The 23,123-nt window shown below is 32.2% G+C and overlaps 2 protein-coding genes across 27 annotated transcripts; one reads left to right on the forward strand and one right to left on the reverse strand.

The window, feature by feature from the left end:
- Window positions 1–5,120: 5,120 nt before the first annotated feature.
- LOC117568769 (holotricin-3-like) lies at window positions 5,121–23,115 on the forward strand. 16 transcript variants are annotated; one of them, XR_007955053.1, is made up of 3 exons: window positions 7,028–7,119; window positions 7,183–8,028; window positions 22,936–23,115. XR_007955053.1 is itself a non-coding variant. In XM_052005697.1 (2 exons), exons 1-2 carry the CDS (start codon window positions 5,184–5,186, stop codon window positions 6,311–6,313), a joined length of 213 nt encoding a protein of 70 aa, XP_051861657.1. In that variant the 5' UTR covers window positions 5,147–5,183; the 3' UTR covers window positions 6,314–6,349. The 16 variants fall into 16 exon arrangements, 5 of the variants coding, with proteins under 5 accessions (XP_051861657.1, XP_051861654.1, XP_051861656.1 ...); XR_007955051.1 differs by lacking the exon at window positions 22,936–23,115 and adding an exon at window positions 20,401–20,559; XR_007955052.1 differs by lacking the exon at window positions 22,936–23,115 and adding an exon at window positions 19,510–19,667.
- Window positions 8,858–18,180, reverse strand: LOC117568767 (30S ribosomal protein S18-like). 11 transcript variants are annotated; one of them, XR_007955048.1, is made up of 7 exons: window positions 18,063–18,147; window positions 15,789–16,048; window positions 15,563–15,725; window positions 15,239–15,500; window positions 9,269–10,663; window positions 9,019–9,080; window positions 8,858–8,910 (listed from the first exon to the last, which is right to left on the reverse strand). XR_007955048.1 is itself a non-coding variant. In XM_052005690.1 (4 exons), exons 1-3 carry the CDS (start codon window positions 18,072–18,074, stop codon window positions 15,713–15,715), a joined length of 285 nt encoding a protein of 94 aa, XP_051861650.1. In that variant the 5' UTR covers window positions 18,075–18,146; the 3' UTR covers window positions 10,507–10,663; window positions 15,239–15,712. The 11 variants fall into 11 exon arrangements, 8 of the variants coding, with proteins under 8 accessions (XP_051861650.1, XP_034105497.1, XP_034105496.1 ...); XR_007955050.1 differs by lacking the exons at window positions 8,858–8,910; window positions 9,019–9,080; window positions 9,269–10,663 and adding exons at window positions 13,191–13,591; window positions 13,688–13,786 and having other exon boundaries at window positions 15,239–15,725; XR_007955049.1 differs by lacking the exons at window positions 8,858–8,910; window positions 9,019–9,080; window positions 9,269–10,663 and adding exons at window positions 13,191–13,596; window positions 13,688–13,786 and having other exon boundaries at window positions 15,239–15,725.
- Window positions 23,116–23,123: the final 8 nt, after the last annotated feature.

The following is a 23,123-nucleotide window of genomic DNA, read 5'->3' on the forward strand; positions in this document are numbered from 1 at the left end:
TTTAGTATATTTACGGTATATTAATTTGGTATATTTTTGGAAAACTAAAACTCTGAAGTATGTTTGAATGTACCAATTAAAGACATCGGTATATTTTAGCATTTTTCGGTATTTTTAAAAATATTACTATATCAATTACAGCCTTCGGTATATTGTAGTATTTTTCGGTGTTTTTAAATATTACTATACCAATTGCAGCCTTTGGTATATTTTAGTATCTGTAAGTATTTTTTTAAAATATTACTATAGCAATTACAGCCTTCGGTATATTGTAGTATTTTTCGGTATTTTTAAATATTACTATACCAATTGCAGCCTTTGGTATATTTTAGTATCTGTATGTATTTTTTTTAAATATTACTATAGCAATTACAGCCCTCGGTATATTTTAGCATTTCTTCTCTATATATTAATTCGGTATATTTTTAAAATAAACCCGCTTTGTAGTATATTTGAATGTACTAGTATATCGATATACAAATTATATATTGTATCTTATAGCATATTTGACATATATTTGTATTTTTCCGTACAATAATTTGGTATATTTTTAGAATAATACCGCACTGTTTTGCTTTTATTGAGCATAGTGGAACACACTCACCTGTAGCATTTTTCTTGCTTGTTATGATTGCTTTATTGATATAACGCAGCTAAAAATCAATGGAATGTGATGTATAAAAATAGTTGTTGAATTTATTTGGTATATCCAGAAATAAATGCTAGGTTTTTGAGGGCAATTGAGTTAAAATATTTCTTATACATTTAAGAAAATATTTTCTTGATGTCTATAATTGCTTTATCAATATTGCGCAGCTTAGAATCACTTTCATTTCAAATATACAAATAGTTCTGCAATCATTTTGTCATATGCAAAAATAAATATTTGGCTTATCTTAAAAATTAAGACACTTTGCTATTAAAAATAGTTGAATGAATATATTTGCTATTCATTCTTGCTGTCTATAATTGCTTTATTAATATGGCGCAGCTATAAATCGATGGCATATAAAATCTAAAAATAAATGCTGAAGAAATGTTGAATGAATGTTGTACATCTAATAATAAATATTTTACCTATATTAAGTGTTTGAATATAAGCATTAAATCAATTTGCAAAATATCTAAAAATAAGTGCGTCTTTAAAATTAATTGCTTCTTTATTTTGATGACATGAAAAAAGCAAACAGAACAATTGAGATAATTTCTTAAAGGCTTAGCAATTTAATTAGAGTTGTTAAATATTCGTATAAGAAACAAATCACATAACATAATAAACTATGTTGTAATTGATTTTGAATTGAATTGAAAACAAAACTTTTTAATATAAAATATAAAAACAATATAAGTTCGAATAGAGCATTCTATCAGTATATATTTTTTCGGGTCTTAGCTGCTTTGCCTCAGAATCTGGTATATTTTGTACTCTATGGTATATTTTATGGAACTATATCAGTATACCAAATATAGATGTTGGTGTATTTTAGTATATGTACGGTATATTAATCTGATATATTTTAAGAATAACATCCCATTGTAGTGTATCAATATGCGAAATGTAGCTTTTGGTATATTTTAATTATTTGCAGTATATTTATGTGGTATATATATATCAAAATCGACTGTAGCTTTCATTCTTGTTTTTGCAAGTGGAAATTATTGATGAATATGTTTACAATTTTATTTACTTGCCTAATTTTTTAAAAGTTACGTACTTAAATTAACGAATTATTTATTTAATTTACCATTTTAAAGGTCTAAGAATCTTACCAAAATAATTAATCCTAAATTGTTGTTTATGACTTTTTATTATATATGTACGTTAAATTCTCACAAATTCTTTCAAGAACTTTATTTATTTTCAAATATAAATATTTATAAGTTCCATGACTAAATTAACGAATTGTTTACACTATTTATTAAGTCATTAATTTATAAATCTATCAGCTTACATTGATATATCTTATTAGCGCACAAATTGTATCAGTTCCCAATAAATTAATTTTATTACGTAATAAATATGTATAATAGTTAAAAATAGATTAGTTCCCAATAAATTAAATGTAGATACAAATACTTAAAGCTAAACCTAAATTCCAAGCGAGATATCAAAGCGAAAAGAGCGACGCGAAGAGCAAACACACTTAAAATTTTAAGAGGTTTTCATTGGATAATTACGTTATAGACTGGGTCAGATGAGCAACGTGAGGGAGAAGTGGCAAGAGAGGGGAAGAGAGAAAGAAGAAGACGACTTAGCGAAACAATAGCAACTTCTGCTCCCCCGCAATGCGGCCTAATGTGGAACGTTTTGGCAGCAGTCCCTGAATTAGCATAACTTGTCATAAGTTGAAAAATCTCATTAGGCAAAGTTTGTTGGCCACCTTCTTGCTGTTGTTGTTGCTGTTGTTGTTTTCCATTTTTTGTTGCCGCTTTTCGTTAGCTTTTTGTTATTTTCGATTTTTGGCAGTCGCTTCGCATGTTGATCATTTTCAGCTTTGTTGGAAATTAACATTTATGGTCCATTGAGAGCTGCCGATACGCGTTGAGTTTTGCGATTGAGTTTCAGTTTCAGTTTCGGTTATTTGAGTCTGAGATTGAGATTCCGCTTAGAGATTCCATGCCACCATAAAAACTCCCTTCACTTTGTATCGAGGCCTAAGGCCAATTAATTAGCATATATAAACAGACAACTGAAGATGGTTCGAGTTTCGATTTCAGTTTCGATTCGAGCCAGATTTAATGCTCCTTAAAAATAAGAAAAACATCAAATGAAACCGTCTCGCTTCACTTCGCTTCGCTTCGTATTTTTGTGGTGGGCGTAACATTAACTTAAACGATATCGATTAATTTGCATTCGCTTTTAGCGAAAAGTTTTGCGTTTTTCCCGTAATTAAAACGCCAAAGGTGCCACGCCCACGTAACGCCACCTCGACATAACTTCACTCGCTATTATAAACTCGCAAACTTGCAAACTCGAGGAAAAAGAAGAAAAACCAAAGAGAACGTCTGGCCAAAAAGTTGGCAAGCTGAAAAGCTGAAAAGAAACGAAGCAAGTCAACGCTGCAAGAGGACAAAGTTTTATGCCAAAAGTAATAGGCATAGCACACACACACACATAGAGAGAAAGAGAGAGAAAGAGAGAGGGAGTAGAAGAGAGAGAGTGAGTTGCTCTATGGAATATGAAGCAGTCGTAAGTAGCATTTAACAGTCGACTTATGGCCACTGCCAGTGGCCAGCCGAGCAGTTGGCTCGCAGACTTGAGCCAAAAACAAACCAGCCATGAAACCCCTCAAAAACTTTTGCCAAAATCCGACCGAGACTGTCCTCTTCCCTCCACCCCCTTTCCCTCTTCCCTTGATCAACGCTATCAGCTGCTGTTTCAGCAATAAGGAAACGCAAATTGTGTTGCATACTTCTCGGCGCAAGGCAAAATTTTCGAATTTGACAGCGTCGCATCAACTGTGTGTGGAGCGAGACGGAGAGAGAATGGGAGAGGCCACTAAACTTTCAATGGTATTTATTGTTAAGTATTTATACATATAAATATATTGTACATAGTACGACGAGCGACAGGGCGAAGAAACCTAGCAAATAGTTAGCACATAAACATTGCAATTATTTCCATTAAAAAGTTGCGCACAAAACTTGCAAAGAAATTGTAATAAATGAATTTTAATATTTTTCACTTCAAACAAATTGTATTTGGATTATAATTGAATTAATTTATACAATTTATTACCTCTTTATATTGTGTTTATATTATTTACTTATTTATTGCTTCAATTATTATTCTTCTTTGATTTATATCACAAAAAGTATTTAACCATTTTTTGTAGCCATTTACATTTTGAAAAATATTTTTATTGCTTATATATTTTCAATATTTTTTTTAAATTTAAATTTAATATGGGAAATAGCAACTATTTTGTTTTGATAACAAACCGTAAGTGACTTCAGTACTCTTTAAGAAATAAAAATGTATTTTTAATCCATTTATTTGACTCTCCGTTTTGTATTTTATTTCAAAATAAAAATAAATATGAAATAACAATAACTGACATAAATAAGAGTAAGTCTTTCAAATTAAGCGACAAAAATATATTTAGATATATTTCGATTTTTTTTTATTTTTTGTCTTTTTTATCTTCGATCTTTTTATATTATTTTATCTTATATGTATATATAATTATGTTTTTCGCGTTACACGAAGGGTAAATAAAAAATAAAACGAACGATTTTATTTTAATTTACTTTTAGACAAACTTTATTGGTATAGCAAGAAAGCGGGCTACGCGTCTTGTCTGAGAAAAGTGTCTTTAAAAACTAACTTTACAATATGTTAAGTTTGAACAAGAAATTTCTTATTGCGACTTACAGTTAACATACATATGTGTATTGTTTTGTGTATGTTTTAGTGTTTTAACGCTGAGTCCTCAAATTGCAATGGAAAATTTTAATTGATCTTTTGAATTTGAAAGTGGCGTGCCGCTACCCATAGGATAGAAGGGTATTATAACTTTGTGCCGGCAGGAAATGTATGTAACAGGTAGAAGGAGGAAGTATATAAATTCTTGATCAGCGTCAACAGCCGAGACGATCTAGCCATGTCCGTCTGTCCGTCCGTCCGTCTGTCCGTCCGTCCGTCCGTATGAAACACTGGATCTCAGAGACTATAAGAGATAGAGCTATAATTTTTTTTTGTTATGTTTGCACGCAGATCAAATTTGTTTCAAATTTATTGATACATAATGCTGGGCTAATCAACACAAGATCTCATTTTCTTTGTGTGCGTGTGGTGAAAAGTTTCTTGTTGATTTTTCTTTATTTACAATAAATCATCCATAGTAGTAGTAGGTGAGACGTCATCCAAACAGGTAGCGGATATCTTTCTTTCGAGGACACTTGATTGAAAATTTGAAACCGTTATTTTTCACAGTCGATTTTGGGCATGTGTGTGTGTAAGTATATAGCTAATATTACAAATATATTATGTGTATAACTACAACGAAATTTATTAAATAGAATTTGACATTTTCGTCTCGGAATTCTATGGTGGATTTCTTTAATACGAAAAATATGCGTGCAAATTTCAATTAACTACAAAATCCTATAAAAGACGACATATCTCAGGCGATACCAACAGTTTTCTTCATATTTCGTTACAATCCAACTGACTGGTGACTATGAAACTATTTGTAAGTAAAACGTTTTCTTATTCAATTATTATTGTATTATAATTGCTTTTCTAATTTCCAAAGATTCTGATGGCTTTATGTCTTATTTCTCTCGCTGTGCCTTCGATGGCTGACCCGTGGTATGGCAAGGGGAATAGAGGGGGAGGATGGGGAAAAGGGGGAGGATGGGGAGGAGGAGGAGGAGGAGGAGGAGGAGGAGGAGGAGGAGGAGAAGGAAAAGGAGAAGGAGGAGGAGGGGGAAAATGGGGAGGAATTACGCTTGGAGCGCCATCCATTGTGTTCGAAATTGGTTGATGCGAATGACATAGCGAATGATCCTATTGACATGTATTATACATGAAAAAAAATAAAAATAAAAAAACTGCAATGAAAAACTGTATTCTTTACTTTTCAGATACCTAAAATGATCGCAATTATTTTTACTACGATCAACACAATATATCATTTTCTTTGTGTGAGTGTCGTGAAAAGTTTCTTGTTGATTGTTCTTTATTTGCAATTTTAAAATGCATATTAATAAATTATCCATTGCTGTAGTAGTAGGTGAGACGTTATCCAAACAGGTAGTAGATATCTTATATTCGAAGACACTCTATTGAAACTTTACTACCGTTATTTTTCACAGTCGATCTTGGGCTGTGTAACTATAAAAAGTGTGGTAAATTGAACATACCATTTTCGTCTTGGAAGATATTCTATAACGGATTTCTTTAATATGAAAAAAATGCGTGCAAATTTCAATTAAGTTACTTCTGTGGATGTTTTTACAATATTCTATAAAAGACGACATATCTCAGGCGATACCAACAGTTTTCGTCATATTTCCTTGACAATCCAGTTTGTGAATATGAAACTATTTGTGAGTAAAACGTTTTATTACTCAATATTCTATTATAATTGCTGTTATAATTTTCAAGATTCTGATGGCTTTATGCCTTATTTCTCTCGCTGTGCCTTCGATGGCTGACCCGTGGTATGGCAAGGGGAAAATAAGGGGAAGATTGGGAGGAATTACGCTTGGAGCGCCAGACATTGTGTTCCGAATTGGTGGCGGAGATTCGAGTAATGCAGATAATAACATGCCGAACGGTCCTTTTGAAATGAATGAATATATATGAACAAAAATGAAATAATAAACTGCAGTCAAAATATAACTTTATTCTTTAGTTTCATATATCTAAAATGATCGTAATTATTTTTACTACGAATGGTGCAAATTTTGTTGTTAGATACGTAATGCTGGGCTAATCAACACAATATATCATTATCTTTGTGTGCGGGTGGTGAAAATGTAGTACAGAAATTTGATAGACAGGAGTGGCTAGACAGAAGTTTCTTTATTTAGAATTTTACAATGTACATAAATAAATTAACTATAGCTGCAGCAGTAGGTGATACGTTATCCAAACTGGTAGAAGATATCTTATATTTGAGGACAACTTTATTACCGTTATTTTTCACAGTCGATCTTGGGCACGTGTGTGCTAATCTAACAAATATTGGACGAATTGGTTCGTCAGGAAAGTCTTGGCGGAAGCGTTAAAATAAAACACGTCGTGATACTTAGACTATTTATTCGCAACTATGAATAAATGTTAATTTACATAATGTTAATGCACTGCTAATATTAGTTATCGATACTTATCTATGCGTACATTATTATTTTTGACAACAAATATATTATGCGTATGTTTATTATACACTGTATAACTATAAAAAATGTAGTAAATTGTGTTTAATATTTTCGTCTTGGGAGATATTCTGTGTCGAATTTCTCTAATACGAAAAAAATGCGTGAAAATTTCAATTAAGTTACTTCTTTGGAGGTTTTCCCAATATTCTATAAAAGACGACATATCTCAGGCGATACCAACAGTTTTCTTCATATTTCGTTACAATCCAGTTTGTGAATATGAAACTATTTGTACGTAAAACGTTTTATTATTCAATTATTATTGTATTATAATTGCTTTTCTAATTTCCAAAGATTCAGATGGCTTTATGTCTTATTTCTCTCGCTGTGCCTTCGATGGCTGCCCCGTGGTATGGCAAGGGGAAAGGACACGGACACGGTGGACACGGTGGACACGGAGGAGGTGGACATGGAGGAGGTGGACATGAAGGAGGAAAAGGGGGAGGATTTGGAGGAATTACGCTTCAAGGGCCAGACATTGTGTTCCAATTCGATCCACTTGACGAAGTTTATGCGAATGATCCTATTGACATGTATTATATATGAAAAAAAAAAATAAAATAAAATAAACTGCAGGCAAAATATAACTGTATTCTTTACTTTTCAGATATCTAAAATGATCGCAATTATTTTTACTACGAATGATGCAACATTTTGTTTGATACGTAATGCTGGGCTAATCAACACAATATCGCATTTGCTTTGTCCAGAAATTTCCTAGGCACAGAAGTTTCTTGTTAATTTTTCTTTATTTACAATTTTAAAATGCACGTTAATAAATTATCCTTAGAAGTAGGTGATTCGTTATCCAAACAGGTAGTAGATATCTTATATTGGAGGACACTCTATTGAAATTTTACTACCGTTATTTTTCACAGCCGATCTTGGACATGTGTGTGTAAGTATAAAGCTATTATAACGAATATATTACGTATATAACTACAACGAAATTCAGTAAGTTTAATTTAATATTTTCGTCTCGGAATTCTTTAATACGCAAAAAAAAATGCGTGCAAATTTCAATTAAGTTACTTCTGTGTAGGTATTTCCAATATTCTATAAAAGACGACATATCTCAGGCGATACCAACAGTTTTCTTTATATTTCTTTACAATCCAGTTTGTTAATATGAAACTATTTGTAAGTAAAACGTATTATTACTTAATCTTGTATTGCAATTGCATTTCTCTGTTCCAAAGATTCTGATGGCTTTATGCCTTATTTCTTATGCTGTTCCTTCGATGGCGGGCAGGAGGATTCCACCAATTAAAATTGAACCGCCATCCATTGTCTTCCAAATTGGTGACGAAGTTGATGTGAATGACATAGCGAATGATCCTATTGAAGTGTATTATATATGAAAAAAAAAATAAAAAAAAACTGCAATGAAAAACTTTATTCTTTTATTTTCAGATACCTAAAATGATCGCAATTATTTTTACTACGATCAACACAATATATCATTTTCTTTGTGTGCGTGTCGTGAAAAGTTTCTTGTTGATTTTTCTTTTTTTGCAATTTTAAAATGCATATTAATAAATTATCCATTGCTGTAGTAGTAGGTGAGACGTTATCCAAACAGGTAGTAGATATCTTATATTCGAAGACACTCTATTGAAACTTTACTACCGTTATTTTTCACAGTCGATCTTGGGCTGTGTAACTATAAAAAGTGTGGTAAATTGAACATACCATTTTCGTCTTGGTAGATATTCTATAACGAATTTCTTTAATAACATATGAACAAAAATGCGTGCAAATTGCAATTAAGTTACTTCTGTGGATGTTTTTACAATATTCTATAAAAGACGACATATCTCAGGCGATACCAACAGTTTTCGTCATATTTCCTTGACAATCCAGTTTGTGAACATGAAACTATTTGTGAGTAAAACTTTTTATCACTCAATATTCTATTATTATTGCTGTTTTAATTTTAAAGATTCTGATGGCTTTATGCCTCGCTGTGCCTTCGATGGCAATTAGAGGAAATCGCATACGTCCACCTCCAGCACCTTCAGGCTAAGGACAAAAAGTCAATGTAAATAAATCGAATTTTGAAGTCTTAAAACAGTTGCTACAATAAATTCATTTAGTGAATGTTTAATTTAATTTTGTATATCCACTAACCATAGGGTAGAAGAGTATTATTGCAAGTGGATGGCTGGTATCTCACAGTCCAGCAAACTTGCCTGAAAAATTCTAAATAGTATTCTCTTTGTCGGTTTTTGCAATGCGTGTATGTATATGTACATATATGTATGTATTATATATTACGTGTATAACTAAATATTTGAAAAAAAAATTGAAGTGAATATTTTCGTATTTTGGCTTATTAATTTGGTATATTTACAAAATATTATCATACGGGTTTGCTTACATTAAAAGTGAGTAGGTTTTTATACCCATAGGGTATTATAACTTTGTGCCGGCAGGAAATGTATGTAACAGGTATAAGGAGGCATCTCCGACCCTATATATATATTGTTGATCAAGGTCAACAGCCGAGACGATCTAGCCATGTCCGTCTGTCCGTCTGTCCGTCCGTCCGCATGAAACACTGGATCTCAGAGACTATAAGAGATAGAGCTATAATTTTTTTTTCGACAGCATTTGTTATGTTTACACGCAGATCAAGTTTGTTTCAAATTTTTGGCCCACCCACTTACGCCCCCGCCAATCAAAAAAATCGAATGACAAGAGTAATTTTAAAGCTAGAGAATTTTGGTATATGCAATAATTACTATAGTAGTTATGATTCCTGAAAATTTGGTTGCGATCATATAATAATTGTCGAAGTTATTGAATAAATACTTTTGTATGGGCAAAAACGCCTACTTACTAGGGGTCTTAGTTGCTTTGGCCGGCAATCTGGTATATTGAGCCGTCTATGGTATATTTTCAATGGTGTCCTGTATCGATATACCAAACATACCATTTGGTATATTTTTAGATTTTTTTAATATTTTCGGTATATTTTGAAAATAATACTGCAATATTTTGCCCTTATTAAAAATGGGTAGCGGGTATCTCACAGTCGAGCATTGCTTTGTTTCGAAACTCAAAAATATAATGGTTGATTCAAAATGATTTCATTTGGAGCAGATATTATTGACGAGGAAGGATTTAATCCGACATGTAATATATTTATTTATATGATGCATGTTCACGGCTCGGAAGATCATCTGCGTTGTTTGTTTTTGCTCATGATAAGAAAAAAAATGAGGTACTTAGGTAAAGAGCAACCTATGCAGAAAAAACAATAAATGATTAATGTACTTCTATGCAAAAAAAATTATTAATTCGAAAAACGACATATTTATTGCTTTAAGAAAGCTTCAGTCGAGTGTGCTCGACTGTGAGTTACCCCCTATCCACTTAATATACCAAATATACCAGAATGTCAACCAAAGTAGTAAAGAACCGGCAGCAACTATCGCTTTTTGCCATATCGAATTATTTCCTACACAATTTGTATCTAATCGTAATTAAATTTTCAAGTGTCGTTAAGACTAGAGATAACTCTTTCCGCCTATTACATATTATTCCAGTAAACCCAAAGTTAGGTTACTCTTCTATCCTTATTGAACATTGCCAAAATAAATTCATAATTGCAAATATTTTAAAATTGCAAAATTCTTTTTATTTACGATGACTTTTGTCCTTAACCAGAACCATGTCCTGGATATGGGTATGGTCGCATTGGGGGAAGAGGTTGTTGTGGATCTGCCATTGAAGGCACAGCGAGAGAAATAAGACATAAAGCCATCAGAATCTTTGAAAATGAGAAAAGCAATTATAATACAATAATAATTGAGTGATAACACGTTTTACTCACAAATAGTTTCATATTCACAAGCTTGTTTTACAAGAAATATACAGAAATCTGTTAATATCTCCTAAATTATGTCGTCTTTTATTGGATTTTTTAGTTAATTGAAATTTGCAGGCATATTTTGTGTTATTAGAGTCACTTCATGGGTTAATACAAAGTAGAAAATCTACCGAGACGAAAAAAATAAATTCAATTTATTTCAAATTTATTTTCAGACATATACAAATCATATATATACCATATAAATATACTAACAAGTCAGATAGCTACAGTCGAGTGTGCTCGACTGTGAGATACCCGCTACCCATTTTGAATAAAAGCAAAATATTACGGTAATAATCTCAAAATATTAAAAATAAATATGCATGTATTCTCGATCGGGCTCGAACCCGATCACCACAACATGCTCGTCTTGCACTCTACCACCTGAGCAATCGCATTGCTTATGAACCCCCTATGCATGCAGATACTAATATAGACGAGCATGTATATACGTATACGCATACATACAACACATACATAGAAGGCGTTTTTGCCCATACAAAACTATTGCTTTAATAACTTAAACAGTTTTTATCTGATCGCAACCAAATTTTCAGGAATCACAAACAACATTGTTAACGTTGTATATACCAAAATTCGCACGTCTAGCTTTAATATTACTCTTGTTATTATTGATTTGCAGGATCGAGAGTGTGCGTGGCAAATATTTGAAACAAACTTGATAACAAATACTGTCGAAATACTGATGAAGAATATATATACTTTATAGGGTCGGAGATGCCTTCCTTCTACCTGTTACATATATTTCCTGCCGGCACAAAGTTATAATAGCCTTCTACCCTATGGGTAGCGGGTATAAAGATCCACTTCACGCCACTTTCAAATTCCAAAGATCAATTAACATTTTCCATTGCAATTTGAGGACTTAAAACACTAACACATACACAAAACATTACACATATGTTAACTGTAAGTCGTAATAAGAAGTTTCTTGTTCAAACTCAACATATTGTAAAGTTAGTTTTTTAAGACACTTTTCTTAGACAAGACCCGCTTTCTTGCAATTCCCATAAAGTTCGTCTAAAAGTAAATTAAAATAAAATCGTTGGTTTTTTTTTTATTTACCCTTCGTGTAATTAGTCCATAGAATATACCAATTTGCACAGAATATAGAAATTTGTCTCGCATCAACTTGTTTATATAATTGTGCTGCTATAAAAGCAAAACAGCCACTCGCACAATCAACTACGATTCAGAAAAGATGAAGCTGCATATCCTATTTTCACTTGCAATTATTGCCTTACTCGCATTTAGCTTACAACCATCAGCATGTCAGGGTGACTATGAGATTGATCCAGGATTCGCACCGCCAAGCCAGAGACCCAATTGCGTTTTTCCTGAAAATAATAGCAATTAATCTCTGAATCCAAAGTCTTCTATATTAGCATATGTCTGCTAAAAGACAAACTATAAATTTACATTCAATGTTCAAATAAAAATAGATTCAAGATTATCTTCGACATTTTAAACGAGTTTTTGAAAAACGATTACGCCTGCTTATAAAGAAATAACTCAATAGGTCAGTGAAAAAACAAAATATTTAAAATATTTATTTTTCGCTTCCCCCGCGTTTCTTTTGAAATGCTAACGAAAAAGTTCCGTGCTTATGTTTGGTAAATGAGTTCAATAAATGTGAAAATTTCTGGATGAAATTATTAAAAAGAAAAAAAAAACAAAACGCGTTCGTGCTTGGGGATATTGAAAATTTTTGATTCAAGTAAGAACGTTCGAATAATTTGAAGTCCGTTTTAGAATTGTTTCAAGAACAAAATGTTCTTAAATAAAGAGATGTTGAGCTTAAGCAACGGAAGTGGACGTGACAAAAATTTGAAACAAACTTTATCTGCGTGGAAACATAATAAATGCTGTCGAAAAAAAATATAGCTCTATCTCTTATAGTCTCTGAGATCCAGTGTTTCATACGGACAGACGGACAACCGGACATGGCTAGATCGTCTCGGCTGTTGACCTTGATCAACAATATATATATAGGGTCGGAGATGCCTCCTTATACCTGTTAGATACCTTTCCTGCCGGCACAAAGTTATAATACCCTTCTACCCTTCTGGCAATAAAAACCTACTCACTTTTAATATAAGCAAACCCGTATGATAATATTTTGTAAATATACCAAATTAATAAGCCAAAATAATATTAAAATATATCAAAGTCTGGAGAATATAACCCATACGAAAATATTCACTTCAATTTTTTTTTAAATATTTAGTTATACACGTAATATATAATAATAGCTATATACATAAACGAATGTAAAAAAAACGACAACGAAAGTTTCAAGCGAGTTTGCTCAACTGTGAGATACCCGCTGTCCACTTTCAATAAAAGCGTAGTATTATATTGCAAATATACCAAATTAAAAAATAAAACAAAAATATACTGATGGTTAAATGAGGTATATCGATCAATTCAAAATATATCATTGTTTACAAAATATACCATATTTGTGAATCAAATTAATAAAGATCCGGCAGCAACTATCGATTTTCTTCCTTATTAAATTATTTCTTAAATAACGAATACTTAACTTATACTTAATATTGCGTCTACAAAAAAAATGACTCTAGCTTAAAACCTTTGATATTTGATGTCTTCAGTGCTGCGTACAACAATAATGTTAAAAATCATGGCTCTATCTTTTATGGTCTCTGAGATCTAGACAGACAGACAGACATGGGTTTATCGTCTCAGCGCTAATCAAGACTATATATATACTTTATAGGGTCGGAGTTGCCTTCTTCTACCAGTTACATACATTTCCAGTTGACACAAAGTTAGAATACTCTTCTACCCTATGGTTAGTGGATACACAAAATTAAATTAAACATTCACAACATTAATTTCTTCTTGCAACAGTTTTAAGAAAAAACTCGATATATTTACGTTGACTTTTTGTCCTTAGGCTGAAGATGCTGGAGGTGGACGTATGCGATTTCCTCTAATTGCCATCGAAGGCACAGCGAGGCATAAAGCCATCAGAATCTTTAAAATTAAAACAGCAATAATAATAGAATATTGAGTGATAAAAAGTTTTACTCACAAATAGTTTCATATTCACAAACTGGATTGTCAAGGAAATATGACGAAAACTGTTGGTATCGCCTGAGATATGTCGTCTTTTAAAGAATATTGGGAAAACATCCACAGAAGTAACTTAATTGCAATTTGCACACATTTTATTCATATTAAAGAAATCCGTTATAGAATATCTACCAAGACGAAAATGGTATGTTCAATTTACCACACTTTTTATAGTTACACAGCCCAAGATCGACTGTGAACTCGAGTGTACTCGACTGTGAAATACCCTCTACACATTTTGAATAAAAGAAATGTATTTTGCGGTATTTTTCTCAAAATATACCAAATACACTGCAAAATATAAAAAATACCAAATGGTATATTTGGTATATCGATATAGTACCGCATTCAAAATATACTATAGCCGGTACAATATACCAGATTGTCAGCCAAAACAACTAAGACCCCTAGTAAGTAGGCATTTTTGCCCATACAAAAGCATTTCTTTAATAACTTCCACAATTTTTATCTGTTCGCAACCAAATTTTTAGGAATCATAACTACCATAGTTATTACTGTATATACCAAAATTCGTAACTCTAGCTTTAAAATTACGCTTGTTATTCGTTTTTTTTGATTTACGTGGCGTGGTAAAAATTTGAAACAAACTTGATCTGCGTGCAAACATAACAAATGCTGTCGAAAAAATTATAGCTCTATCTCTTACAGTCTCTGAGATCTAGGTGTTCATACGGACAGACGGACAGACACACAGACGGACATGGCTATATCGTCTCGGCTGATGACGCTGATCAAGAATATATATACTTTATAGGGTCGGAGATGCCTCGTTCTACCTGTTACATACATTTCCTGCCGGCACAAAGTTATAATACCCTTCTACCCTATGGTTATCGGGTTGTAACGGTTGTAAAATTTCAATAGAGTGTCCTCGAATATAAGATATCTACTACCTGTTTGGATAACGTCTCACCTACGACTAAGGATAATTTATTAATATGCATTTTAAAATTGCAAAAAAAGAAAAATCAACAAGAAACTTTTCACCACACGCAGACAAAGCAAATGATATATTGTGTTGATCGTAGTAAAAATAATTGCGATCATTTTAGGTATCTGAAAAGTGAAGAATACAGATTTTCATTGCAGTTTTTTTTATTTATTTTTTTTTTCATATATAATACACTTCAATAGGATCATTCGCTATGTCATTCGCATCAACTTCGTCACCAATTTGGAAGACAATGGATGGCGGTTCAATTTTAATTGGTGGAATCCTCCTGCCCGCCATCGAAGGAACAGCATAAGAAATAAGGCATAAAGCCATCAGAATCTTTGGAAATGAGAAAAGCAATAATAATACAATATTAAGTAATAATACGTTTTACTTACAAATAGTTTCATATTCACAAACTCGATTGTAACGAAATATGAAGAAAACTGTTGGTATCGCCTGAGATATGTCGTCTTTTATAGAATATTGGAAATACCTACACAGAAGTAACTTAATTGAAATTTGCACGCATTTTTTTTTGCGTATTAAAGAATTCCGAGACGAAAATATTAAATTAAACTTACTGAATTTCGTTGTAGTTATATACGTAATATATTCGTTATAATAGCTTTATACTTACACACACATGTCCAAGATCGGCTGTGAAAAATAACGGTAGTAAAATTTCAATAGAGTGTCCTCAAATATAAGATATCTACTACCTGTTTGGATAACGTATCACCCACTTCTAAGGATAATTTATTAATGTGCATTTTAAAATTGTAAATAAAGAAAAATTAACAAGAAACTTTTCACGACACGCACACAAAGAAAATGATATATTGTGTTGATCGTAGTAAAAATAATTGCGATCATTTTAGGTATCTGAAAAGTAAAGAATACAGTTATATTTTTCCAGCAGTTTCTTTTTTTTTTCATATATAATACATGTCAATAGGATCATTCGCTATGTCATTCGCATCAACTTCGTCAAGTGGATCGAATTGGAACACAATTTCTGGCCCTTCAAACGTAAGTCCTCCAAATCCACCCCCTCCTCCTCCTCCATGTCCACCTCCTCCATGTTCACCTCCTCCATGTCCACCTCCTCCGTGTCCACCGTGTCCCCTGCTTCCTTTCCCCTTGCCATACCACGGGTCAGCCATCGAAGGCACAGCGAGAGAAATAAGACATAAAGCCATCAGAATCTTTGGAAATTAGAAAAACAATTATAACACAATAATAATTGAATAAGAAAACGTTTTACTTACAAATAGTTTCATATTCACAAACTCGATTGTAACGAAATATAAAGAAACCTGTTGGTATCGCCTGAGATATGTCGTCTTTTATAGAATATTGGGAAAACCTCCAAAGAAGTAACTTAATTGAAATTTGCACGCATTTTTTTCGTATTAGAGAAATTCGACACAGAATATCTACCAAGACGAAAATATTAAATTCAATTTACAACATTTTTAATAGTTATACAGTGTATAATTATCATACGCATAATATATTTGTTGTTAAAAATATCATGCATACGCATAGATAAGTATCGATAACTAATATTAGCAGTGCATTAACATTAACTTCTACATTGCACACAATTATGTAAACTAACATTTATTCATAGTCGCGAATAAATAGTCAAAGTAGCACGATGTATTTTATTTTAACGCTTCCGCCAAGACTTTCCTGACGAACCAATTCGTCCAATATTTGTTAGATTAGCACACACGTGCCCAGGATTGACTGTGAAAAATAACGGTAATAAAGTTGTCCTCAAATATAAGATATCTTCTACCAGTTTGGATAACGTATCACCTACTGCTGCAGCTATGGTTAATTTATTTATGGACATTTTAAAATTCTAAATAAAGAAACATCAAAAAGAAAGTTCTGTCAAGCCACTCCTGTCTAGCAAATTTGTGGACAACATTTTCACCACCCGCACACAAAGAAAATGATATATTGTGTTGATAAGCCCAGCATTACATATCTAACAACAAAATTTGCACCATTCGTAGTAAAAATAATTACGATCATTTTAGATATATGAAACTAAAGAATAAAGTTATATTTTGACTGCAGTTTATTATTTCATTTTTGTTCATATATATTCATTCATTTCAAAAGGACCGTTCGGCATGTTATTATCTGCATTACTCGAATCTCCGCCACCAATTCGGAACACAATGTCTGGCGCTCCTAAAGTAACTCCTCCCCATCCTATCCTTCTTCGTTTCTCCTTTCCATACCACGGGTCAGCCATCGAAGGCACAGCGAGAGAAATAAGACATAAAGCCATCAGAATCTTTGAAAATTATAACAGCAATTATAATAGAATATTGAGTGATAAAAAGTTTTACTCACAAATAGTTTCATATTCACAAACTGGATTGTCAAGGAAATATGACGAAAACTGTTGGTATCGCCTGAGATATGTCGTCTTTTATAGAATATTGGGAAAACCTCCACAGAAGTAACTTAATTGCAATTTGCACGCATTTTTTTCATATTAAAGAAATCCGTTATAGAATATCTACCAAGACGAAAATGGTATGTTCAATTGACCACACTTTTTATAGTTACACACCCCAAGATCGACTGTGAAAAATAACGGTAGTAAAGTTTCAATAGAGTGTCCACGAATATAAGATATCTACTACCTGTTTGGATAACGTCTCACCTACTAGTAAGGATAATTTATTAATATGCATTTTAAAATTGCAAATAAAGAACAATCAACAAGAAACTTTTCACGACACGTACACAAAGAAAATTATATATTGTGTTGATCGTAGTAAAAATAATTGCGATCATTTTAGGTATCTGAAAAGTAAGGAATACAGTTTTTCATTGCAGTTTTTTTTATTTATTTTTTCATATATAATACATGTTAATAGGATCATTCGCTATGTCATTCGCATCAACTTCGTCACCAATTTCGAACACAATGGATGGCGCTCCAAGCGTAATTCCTCCAAATCCTCCCCCTCCTCCTCCTCCTCCTCCTCCATGTCCACCTCCTCCATGTCCACCTCCTCCATGTCCACCTGCTCCGTGTCCACCGTGTCCGTGTCCTTTCCCCCTGCCATACCACGGGTCAGCCATCGAAGGCACAGCGAGAGAAATGAGACATAAAGCCATCAGAATCTTTGGAAATTAGAAAAGCAATTATAATACAATCATAATTGAATAAGAAAACGTTTTACTTACAAATAGTTTCATATTCACAAACTCGATTGTAACGAAATATAAAGAAAACTGTTGGTATCGCCTGAGATATGTCGTCTTTTAAAGAATATTGGGAAAACCTCCACAGAAGTAACTTAATTGAAATTTGCACGTATTTTTTTCGTATTAAAGAAATCCACCATAAAATTCCGAGACGAAAATATTAAATTCAATTTAATAAATTTCGTTTTAGTTATACACATAATATATTTGTTATATTAGCTATATACTTACATACACACATGCCTAAAATCGACTGTGAAAAATAACGGTTTAAAATTTGCAATCGAGTGTCCTCGAAAGAAAGATATCCGCCACCTGTTTGGATAACGTCTCACCTACTACTACTATGGATGATTTATTGTAAATAAAGAAAAATCAACAAGAAACTTTTCACCACCCACACACAAAGAAAATGACATCTTGTGTTGATTAGCCCAGCATTACGTATCAAAAAAAATTTTTACTTCATTCGTAGTAAAAATAATTACGATCATTTTAGGTATATGAAAAGTAAAGAATAACATATCTTGACTGCAGTTTATTTTATTTATTTTTTCATACATAATACACTTCAATAGGATCATTCGCATCAACTTCGTCACCAATTTGGAACACAATGCTTGGCGCTTTAAATTTAATTGGTGGAACCCAGAGAGTCTCTTCCGAGACGAAAATATCAATTTAATTTTTTTTTTTAATATTCTAGATACATATCATATGTTTATAGATACTATATATATATATATACCACACTCCCTATTAACATATATTCTAAACATGAACAATAAAAAACAAGTAAGAAAGCTACAGTCGAGTGTACTCGACTGTGAGATACCCGCAACACGTTTTGAATAAAAGAAATATATTTTGCGGTATTTTCTCAAAATAAACCGAATATACTGCAAAAATACTAAAATATATCAAATGGTATATTTGGTATGTTGATACCGTATTCAAAATTTACCATAGACGGCACAATGTACCAGATTGTCGGCCAAAGCAACTAAGACCCCTAGTAAGTAGGCGTTTTTGCCCATACAAAAGTATTTCTTTAATAACTTCCAAAATTTATCTGATCGCAACCAAATTTTCGACTGTAGCTATCTGACTTGTTAGTATATTTATATGGTATATATATGATTTGTATATGTCTGAAAATAAATTTGAAATAAATTGAATTTATTATTTTCGTCTAGGTAGATTTTCTGCTTCGTAATAACCCATGAAGTGTCTCTAGTAACACAAAATATGCGTGCAAATTTCAATTAACTCAAAAATCCAATAAAAGACGACATAATTTAGGAGATATTAACAGATTTCTGTATATTTCTTTGCAAACCAGCTTGTGAATATGAAACTATTTGTGAGTAAAACGTGTTATCACTCAATTATTATTGTATTATAATTGCTTTTCTCATTTTCAAAGATTGTGATGGCTTTATGTCTTATTTCTCTCGCTGTGCCTTCGATGGCAAGTCCACAACAACCTCTTCCCCCAATGCGACCATACCCATATCCAGGACGTGGTTCTGGTTAAGGACAAAAAGTTATTGTAAATAAATCGAATATTGCAATTTTAAAATATTTGCAATTATGAATTCATTTTGGCAATGTTCAATAAGGGTAAAAGAGTATTCTAACTTTGTTTTTACTGGAATAATATGTAACAGGCGGTAGGAGTTATCTCTAGTCTTAACGACACTTGATAATTTGATATTTTTTGCCACGCCCACTTCCGCACCCGCAAATCGAAAAAAATCTAAAAACTAGCGTAATTTTAAAGCTAAAGTCGCGAATTACAATAATGACTATAGTAATTGTGATTCTTGAAAATTTGATTGCGATCAGATCAAAAAATGGTCGAAGTTCTTTGAGAAATACTTTTTTGTATAGGCAATAACGCCCACTTACTAGGGGTCTTATATGCTTTGGCTGACAATCTGGTATATATGACACTCTATACTATGTTTTGAATGTAGTACCATATTAATATACCAAATATATATTTATATATATAATATTTTTTAATATTTTGTTGTATATTGCTATATATATTTATAAACATATGATATGTATATATCTGAAAATAAATTTGATTTTCTGCTTCGTATTAACCCATGTAGTGATTCTAATAACAGAAAATATGCGTGATAATTTCAATTAACTAAAAAATCGTATAAAAGACGACATAACTCAGGAGATATCAACAGTTTTGTTTGCATTTTTTTACACTCCAGTTTGTGAATATGAAACTATTTGTAAGTAAAACGTATTATTGCTTAATATTGTATTATTATTGCTGTTTTAATTTTTAAAGATTCTGATGGCTTTATGCCTTATTTCTCTCGCTGTGCCTTCGATGGCAAGTCCACAGATACCTATGTACGAAATAGTTACACCAAATCCATTTAGACCACATGGTTCAGGTTAAGAACAAAAAATCATCGTAAATAAATCGAATTTTGAAATTTTAAAACATTTGAAATTATGAATTCATTTTGGCAATGTTCAATAAGGGTAGAAGAGTAACCTAACTTTGTGTTTACTGGAATAATGTGTAACAGGCGGAAGGAGTTATCTCTAGTCTTAAAGACACTTGAAAATTCTTTACTACTTTGGTTGACATTCTGGTATATTTGGTATATTAAGTGGATAGGGGGTAACTCACAGTCGAGCACACTCGACTGAAGCTTTCTTAAAGCAATAAATAGAAGTCCATTAATCATTTATTGTTGTTTCTGCATTTCAGTACATAGGTTGCTCTTTACTTCAGTACCTTATGATACATGACATTTTATGTTTTCTTATCACGAGCAAAAACAAATAACGCAGATGGTCTTCCGAGCCGTGAACATGTCACACATAAATAAATACCTTAAATATCGGATTAAAGTGGAATCAACCATTATATTATTGAGTGTTTGCCAGAAAGTGGGGTGATTCTGGAGTTTCACCACAAAGCAATGAATACAATGGCGGATTCAACAATGGCAATTTCATTTTACCACTAAGGCAGCATATATGTTAATCCTTTCGTTTCTTCGGAAAACTTTAATGCACCACAATACTTGCAATCAACATCCATTTGCTGCAAGCTGTAATCATTGCTGCAATCGAATCAAAACGCTGCTCGATTCAAATCAGCACTTGATAAATTTATTGTTCTGGGTCGCAAATTATCTACTTGTTGAGCTCTGTAGTTCGTTCGACGATTGTCGATCGAGCCGTTCCAGGCGATGCCTCACGTTGCTCTTGTGACTGAAAAGCTCGAAGCGGAGCTGTTCCTTTCTTCAGTTCTTTCCATTGCAGTTTTTTCGGTAGATTCGGAAAAGAGTCGCAGTCTATTATATAATGTACGTAATGTAGCACGTCAGTTTGGCTTGGTTCAACCTAATAAAAGTTCAACGTTCCGTTTCTATTTTGACATACATGTCCACGCAATACTGCTAAAACAATCGAAACAATTATTAAATGCTCTGTAAGACGATATTGAGCACATTGTTTTAATGATCTATCTACGTAAGACGATTTTGGTAGGTATCCTAAGTCTTTCTCCTGGCTCTAAGTTACCTCCTCATCAATTCCAATTTCAGCTATATCGGTAAAGCCGTTCTTGAATTATAAATAGTGTAACTAACACGACTTTCTTTTATATATATATAGAAATGTATATGTATATACTTTATGGGGTCGGAGGAAACTTTGTTTGCCTAATAAATAAAATTGGATGAAGCACAACGTTATAATACCTTTCTACCCTTATATTTGTTAATATCTTCTTCATGATTATCAATCAAATTAAACGATAATTTCAAGTTACTAGGAAAATTCTATAACTATTAATTGTAGTGAATAATAAACTAGTTAGTCAAATTACAAAATCAACGAACATTACAATACAATGTATACAGCCGATGCCAGAGTCAGCACATTATCTTCACATTATCTAACATATGTTTATTACGCACTTTAAGTAATTTCATACTTTACTATCCGATCGTAAGAGTTAAGTAATAAACCTTGTTTTTGATGAGCTTTTGGCGATTATTTTTAAACCAGAAAGAAATGGAGTAAATTAATGAAATTATGTTGTAAACCATATATTAAAATATATGTACAAATAAATTTTTTTTATATAAAAAAAAACAAAATGGCGCCGATATGGCCCCCGCACTGAGACTAGTTTTGCTCTAAGAACTCCATGGAGTACATTTGAAATTACAGGGCGGGGAAAAATATTTTAATTTAAGTCGGTATATCTAAAGAATGTCGTATAGATTTATTTTGAACAAAAAAGTAAAAATTTGACTACGAATTTCGGCAGTTTTTCGTCAACTAAAAATCGTCCAATCAATTTATAACAAATCTGTACGAAATTCTCTGCGAATACGGGGCCTAAAGATATCCTTGAAATTGCAAGCGAAAATGTGGAAAATTCTTCGAGTTAAACTGCGTGCCAATTTTAAGAAACAGTGACATAACCCAAAAAAATGAGTCTAAATTTCAATAAAGTGACTTCTTTTGAGATTTTTCCAATCTTCTATAAAAACTGATATAAATCAGCATATTTCTTTACAATCCAGTTTGTGAATATGAAACTATTTGTAACTAAAATATTTCAAATAAATTGAATTTATTATTTTCGTCTTGGCAGATATTCTATAATAACCGGAGAAATGCATGCAAATTTTAATTTAGTGGCTATTAACCTATAAAAGACGACATAACTTAGGCTATACCAACAGATTACTTTACATTTCTTTACAATCTACTTTGTGAATATGAAATTATTTGTAAGAGAAATGTTCTGTCACTCAATATTGTATTCTAATTGCTGTTTTATTCCCCAAAGATTCTGCTCGCTTTGTGCCTAACTTATCTCGCTGTTCCTTTGTTTCCATTTAGAGGAAATAATATAGACGGTATGCGGCCATATCCACCTCCAGGACGTGAATTAGAAGAAGGACAATGATAGAAAATGAATCGAGTTTTGAAGTTTTAAAATATTTGCAATTATGTTTAATTTTGGCTATGTTTAAT

Source organism: Drosophila albomicans, chromosome 3, assembly GCF_009650485.2.
Source record: "Drosophila albomicans strain 15112-1751.03 chromosome 3, ASM965048v2, whole genome shotgun sequence".
Taxonomy (NCBI): Eukaryota; Metazoa; Arthropoda; class Insecta; order Diptera; family Drosophilidae; genus Drosophila; species Drosophila albomicans.